Source organism: Lepisma saccharinum, chromosome 2 (assembly GCF_977018435.1).
Source record: "Lepisma saccharinum chromosome 2, izLepSacc3.1, whole genome shotgun sequence".
Classification (NCBI taxonomy): domain Eukaryota; kingdom Metazoa; phylum Arthropoda; class Insecta; order Zygentoma; family Lepismatidae; genus Lepisma; species Lepisma saccharinum.
The window spans coordinates 164,911,762-164,918,684 of record NC_139230.1 but is presented as its reverse complement, the minus strand read 5'-3'; the positions used below and the strand labels follow the sequence as shown (position 1 = coordinate 164,918,684).

At 34.6% G+C, this 6,923-nt stretch overlaps 1 protein-coding gene across 1 annotated transcript in view; it reads right to left on the bottom strand.

Annotated features, from left to right (window-relative positions):
- Nucleotides 1-595: 595 nt before the first annotated feature.
- The window catches only part of LOC145984168 (cholinesterase-like), a 65,515-nt gene continuing 59,187 nt past the window's right edge, over nucleotides 596-6,923 (bottom strand). Inside the window, exon 3 of the mRNA XM_083117654.1 lies at nucleotides 596-6,132. Within this exon, the coding sequence (XP_082973780.1) occupies nucleotides 4,816-6,132 (1,317 nt within the window). The 3' untranslated portion in view covers nucleotides 596-4,815. The remainder of the gene's footprint in view (nucleotides 6,133-6,923) is intronic.

The following is a 6,923-nucleotide window of genomic DNA, read 5'->3' as shown; positions in this document are numbered from 1 at the left end:
TACTTTACTTTTTTTACTTGCATTTTTCTTGCAGACGGTTAAGGGCACTTGCAGGAGGCACAGAGGAGCAATTGCCCCCTCGATTTCAAATTATATACAAATAAAAGTATATTTCGTAAAATTTTCTTGCTCGCATACACAAATACGATAAGCAACATAGGTGTGTGTTATGATATCCTTTTTATAAAGGAAAAGTTAAGTCTTAACCCTGACTGTTTCCATGATATCATTTCCATAGCATCTTATACATTGCTCTCAGAATTTTAAACGGCAGTAAAAATAAATGACATTTGCAACTGCGAAGCTATCAATAGGATTGCATACATTAAGGACAGAAGATGCCATATTTCGATTGCTTGTAACATCGAAAGAAGAATTAGACAAGCAAATAGTGACTGAGAAAAGTTGCTTGCCTTGATGTCCTGTGCATGCTGTGAAAGTTATCAGTGCTATCAGGCGGCACCCTATGAATATAGGCTCAAGAAATTGACAGACGTCTGTTAAAGTACTCAGGCACAACCTAATTTTTTGACAAATAATTATGTCAACTCTTCTGCTATGGAGTGGATAATCCTAATTTTATTCATATATTCTGTGACTGGCGGAAATCAGTATCATCATAAAAGAAACCCTGATATTTGGGGTTTGTATGCTTCTGCTCAAAAAAGTGATGGGGATAAGTGGCCCAGAGACCTCGTGCCGCGGAAATGGGGTAAAGCGAAGGAGGCCTCTTATATCGTTCCGTTTCGTACCTTAGTCATTAAGGAAGGTATTTTTCATAATGTAAAGAGGATACAACATTTCCCTCTATAAAACTTGATATGAAATATTAATGATGACACTGTAATCCAAGAAGTCATCAATCAAGGGATTCCTATTTGTTTTTCGGGTGTCAAACACATGTATTTCAACAACACAATATTTTGCAAAATGATTAACATAACCAGTAGGAAAACATTGTCTGTATTGATGCAAGAGTCTTTTTTGAAGCAAATAGAACCCGTAGTGGAGTAAGGGACCCATGTTTTAATGTTTTAGTAAGTAGGCCTACAAAAAATGTATTACAATTTTTTTCACAATTCACCAAAGTTTAGATATGTAACCATTATTATTTAATTAATTTGATTTTTCTTGCATAACACAACACAATGGTGTTGTTGGATTCTCGTTAGATTCCTTTGTGCATAAAAATCTTGCATACTGGAAACTATAGAGGGAATCATTATGAAGCATGATTTATAAAGGGCTCCCTTAATCAGTTCTGCAGAGAGGCCAAAAGCTGTTGGTACATATTAATCGTCTATTTACATTATCAACCTGTAAATATCAAGTAGATACAGTCCCTATTAGCCTATTTATGTTAAACTTTATATTCTTTGACAATCTGGAAAGGTCATTATCGAAATATTGCTATTTGATGTAGCTCGAAGTTTTATTTGTTCATTGGAGCTTCAAGATATCATCCGTTTTCTGTTACTTATCTCTTTTGAGGGAGGGGCAAGTGCCTCTGTGTACCCTGCTATATCTGTCAATGCAACACAATATATTAAAAATTTGCCCCCTCTAGGATTGACTTTGCCCTCCCTACAAAGAATTCCTGGCTATGGGCCTGGCTGTTCCTGCACGACAATGCCAAGTCACATGTGGCAAAGAGGACTCAGGAGACCCTTCAGCAACTTGGCTGGGAGACACTGTGCCATCCACCATATTCACTGGACCTTGCACCAACAGATTACCACCTGTTTCATTCCCTCGACAACCCCATCTGTGGGAGATCCTTCGCAAATGAGGGAGACCTGCGGAACACACTCACGGACTTCTTTGCATCCAAGCCGCTGTGTTTTATCACCAGGGTATTGTGCAGCTGCAGGAATGTTGACAAAAGGTGTTGGATGCTGATGGAGATTACTTCGAAACCTAAAGGTACGTACCGTCCACTGTATTGTTCTTTGTTTATCACTGCTCTAGAACGGCAAGAACATTTTTGGTTATCTTGTACATAACAATGTTTCTCTATTGTTGTAAGCTTGTATTTAACATTTTTATGCCCCAATATCCTTACTAATTGAAGGGCTCAGTTGTAAAACATGGTAAGTAACAAAATGCAGGTTTCGAGATATTGAAAGTTGATGTTTCAAAACAATCTGAATTACAAATTAAAATAAATTTCTAAATTATTTACAGCAAATATGATTCACTTGTATGTTTACTATCATACAACAAGATATTCATCCAATTTTTTTTTCTGTGATGATACATGCGATTTTTTTAGTGTTGTTCAGGGAATTGTTGTTACCATGCTTTACATGCAATGATAATATCAAAATGAGTGATCAGATACCGCTTTATTCAAGCTGACTCATGATGTTGGTTCAATAATATTTTGACATTAGACTTTTTATAGCAACCATAACAATTTGTAATAAAAAATTGAAAGGCATTAATGTTGTTATTCAATGAAAAATAACATGAGCTACTTGTTGTAACAAGTTCTTGTTTTCATATGTCACAATATTTTTTTTAGTCTATGACCGAAAAGAAGACCATTAGAAAAGTATATTTCTTTGTTTTATTATGTTAGTATTTTGAAAAATAAGTTCTGGATGGTTGTGATTAAAAATAACTTCCTTATCTCTATATGGAGATCAATATTCATAAAAAAATGTTTTTATATGAACCATTTTTCAGCTTCACATATCTACCTCACACGCAGAGCAATAGAGGCTCTATTTATTGTCTCAGCATGCCAAGCAAAATGCGATTCACAAGCCTCTCTTGATACAAAGCTGCGTTAGGTAGACTATCCAAATTACGTACAATGCAATATATTTTTGTGATTCAATAAGCAATAACATGAGGTTTAAATCTCTATCTTAAAGGCAACAATTATGTCCCTTGTTATATTTTTCTTTAACTTGACGTATTTATAAAGAATGATTTCAAATGTACGCTTACGTTTTTAATAATTTTCACTGAAATTTAGCTCTCATGGATTAAAATAGTTATAATTTCGAACCAAAAAGAAACCATATTTGCAATATCAACAATAAAATAAATTGCTTTCATCAAAGTCACAAATATCATAGATACGAAAGTTAATTAAATACAAATACGTAATTTGGTCTACCATAAAAATATCATAACTTTTAAAATGCACATTACAAATTTATGAAAGAAATATTTGATAAAAAACTAAACAGTTCCAAATAATTGATACGATTCAGATCAAAGCACATATTCCTCAAGTGTAATAAATATTTGACGTTGCATGTAAAGCATGGTATCTTAAAGCAACCTTAAATGTGCATACCCAATTGAAAATCAAACAAATTTCTATGTGACTACAGTTATTTATATCTAGTAGAAGGAAAGTATATGCTTCTCTACTAGATTGCAATTCATATCCTGGTACGAGAGCAAAATTTATTTCAAAACTACCATTATGAGCACTGCTGCATGTAATCAACAGCTACAGTAGATACCATGTTTTACATGATATAGAATATATGTGGTGGCTATGCACAGTTTTACTCGCATCTGCATGGATAACCTCTTCATTCTACTCATTCTTTTTCAGTGGTACATATTCCGGGTCTAACTCGTTCTCATCTGTGCTGTGGCCTAAATACTCAGGAACTTTCTGAGACACATTGCAATTCAGCAAACACCGTTTCTCTGCCATCTTTGCTACTTACCATACTTTACACGAAACAACTGGTAGATACCATAACTTCCAATACGTCTAGCTCTGTAATCTGTTGATGAAATGAAACACTACGAGTACGATTCAACTCCATTTATGATGCACTTTGTAACTAAAAAATGACCAAAATGTCACTTACCATGTTTTAAACCCGAACCCTTCAATTTATATCTTAGTTGGAATGTCTAACTTCTCAATCAACATTTTCTTCATGGAGAAGTATATTCATGTTGTAATGAACATACTTCCCAATAAATCATATTTCTTGCCTTTAAATTTTGTAAATTTAAAAGTGTGCAAATTAGGCTATAAAAAGCACAAATAATGAGACACATATGCAACATATTTGAAAATAAATGTACAATATTAATTACATAGAAAATGGCACCCTGTAGAAATGTTCTATACAAAATATTATATGCCAAGTCCAGATGGAAAAATCGGAAGCATTTCCCACCAGTCAGTTGTTGTCTCTTGTATGCTTAGTTTGCCTTTTCTGACACTTTAAACTACATATAGCACTATTGAAAACACATGAGAGGCAATAAAACAGCATATACTCTTAATAACAATAAAGAACTGACCTTTCAAACAGTGGCATACCCAAAGGGGAGGTTTGTGAGGTTATAACCCCCTTTTGGCCCAGTATTCCTAACAAAAGGATATCAAGGCAGAAAATTATGTGAAAATGAGGGCTGATTACTAAAAAAAGTATACATAACCCTCCACCCCACCCTTTCGAAAATCCTGGGCAAGCCATCTGTTTTCAAATAACACATTTTATGACTGTATGGCATACTAAGCATACAAATTCCTCACATGAGGAATTTTCTCCAGAACACTCCTGACTTTTGAGTTTGCTAAAGATGGCTGTTAGCAAATTGAAGAGATCAAGCTGGTGACAAGTGCTTCAATAAATCCCCCTCACAGTTTTATATAGGCTCACACAGGTTATAGCTTCTATTGACAAATGTACAAGCATGAAGGAAAATTTTCTTTTTACATGCATAACATGCCCAGCATGTACATATCTATATACAGTATATATGTATGTATATCAAAGTCTTTTGTATTTGATACATAGATTTTTTTCCTTTTTTTAAAATTTTCTTTCAGTTTAAAACAAGTTGCACACCAGCTAACACAGATACTAAACCAAAGTTTATGGAGTTTGTAGAGCTACCTTCCGTTGTATTACAACAAGTAGTTGCTGAGTCTCTCACTTTTGGGTAGTAATCATTCCAAAAAACAAATGCTCTGTAATCAAAACTGTCACTCATGGAACTATTAATACTTTCATAATTAGTATCTATTATTAAAAATGTTGGAGTCTCTTTTGTGAAAGGTGACCACTTGAATTTTGATTTTTCAACTGGATTTGTAGATATTATGAAATATGCCCAAGCAGCCATGACATTTTCTGATACTTTTTTGTCTGCTGAGTTCCATTGCCTTTTGGGTGTTGTCCAGAAGGGCATTCCCCACACGAGGGGCAAATCAAAGAGATTTGGCACATTAATCCACTCTGGTAAATCAATTAAAGAAGTTTTCAACTTGTAATCAAATCGGTACACAAAAGTTGGATTATATTTGCTGGTGTATGAAGCTTGCAGAAATGTTCCAGCACCATATCTTTTCTCTGTGCCAAAGTTGATTAGCTTTTTCCTAAGCATTACAGTATCATCTTCATCAGGTTGTGGACTATAGTAGAATAAAAGGGCATCATGAATGTTTTGATAATTAATTGGGCAAGTATCATTGGATTCTGGTAGTTCCATGAGAAGTTCTTCATATATGAGGTTTTCAAATTCTGCTTTCGTAGGACCCTTGTCAGGATCATCCAATCTCTCCATGAAGAAAAGCGCTTCTTCCATATCAGTATAGCCAGCTAAAAGTGGTACTTTTTCAAATTCTTCATCCATTATGATATCGAGTGGTTCCTTTGGAAGGAATATATTCGACTCATTTGCAAACTGAGCATCAACAACAGGCCCCCATGCTACATTCAATTCTGCTGCTTTCATAGCTAATTCCATTGCATCAATTTTTTTTAGACATTCAATGAATTCCTTGTTTGATTTAGTTGGGCAGTCGGGAAATTTCTCAGCAATGCTTGCAAGTTTCATTTTCTCATTCTGTTGTAGTTTAACAGACCAGGGCACTGCTGCATTGCCGCTCATGGTGATAGCTTTAGCAAACTTTCCTTTGGACAAAGGAGACAATAGGTGTAAGCCAACACTCACACCACCTGCATGATCGCCACATAGAGCAATGTTCGAAGTTGACCCATTGAATACACTTATTTGTTTATGGACCCAGTTTATTGCAGCCACCTGATCCAGCAATCCATAATTTCCAGGAGAGGCTTCATCCAGGGTAGACAAGAAACCAAAGATGTTTAAACGATAAGCTGCAGTTACCACAAGAACCTAGGAAGAAATTTTGTTGCCATTAGTAATAAAATTAACACTAAGACAACAACCAGAACAGACAATATTTTGTTACAAACTAGTACAATTTCCTTACAGTATTAGAGAAAAATAATTTGCAATGATTAATACACATTTTTAGAAGTTCTTTTATATAAAATAACTACTCCAGAAACAATAAAATTTTTCTGGCAGTGTCGAGAGCACTTGATCAGAGCATCAGATTTTGTCCCTACCATTGGCAGAAAGAGCAACAAGTTCACCTGAAGATGAAAGAATAAGTGCTCTCTTGGATCATAGTGCCATAGGTAGAACTAGGCAATGGATAGCATTCTATTAAGATTACATGATTCTTTTTATTTATTATTTTCTTCTTTTTATTGCATTGTTTTCATTCTTTTCATTATTTTGCATCATCTTCATAGCAAAATAATAAATATTTTCGAAGAAAATATTATTCATTTCCTTAAAGAAATTTGACTTTACTGAATTGAGAATTATCTGGTTGTGGCTACATGTTTAAATCTGTACTTCAATGCATGCAAAATATTTTTTATTGTTGTGGTGGTCTTATTTTAAAATGTGACCTCTAGATAAGGTACTTGATCATACTGGATTCCCTTCAAAGTTATTATTCAAAGTGGAAAATGTTAGCTGGGGGATGCTCCTATGGTTTAACATGGTGACAATGAGACAGCTGGGGGGATATTTTACAAAACGTTTGCTAGCTAAGCACTTCAAGCTCAGCTCACTGGGCACTACTATTAAAATACTTCCAACAACCATAAAAC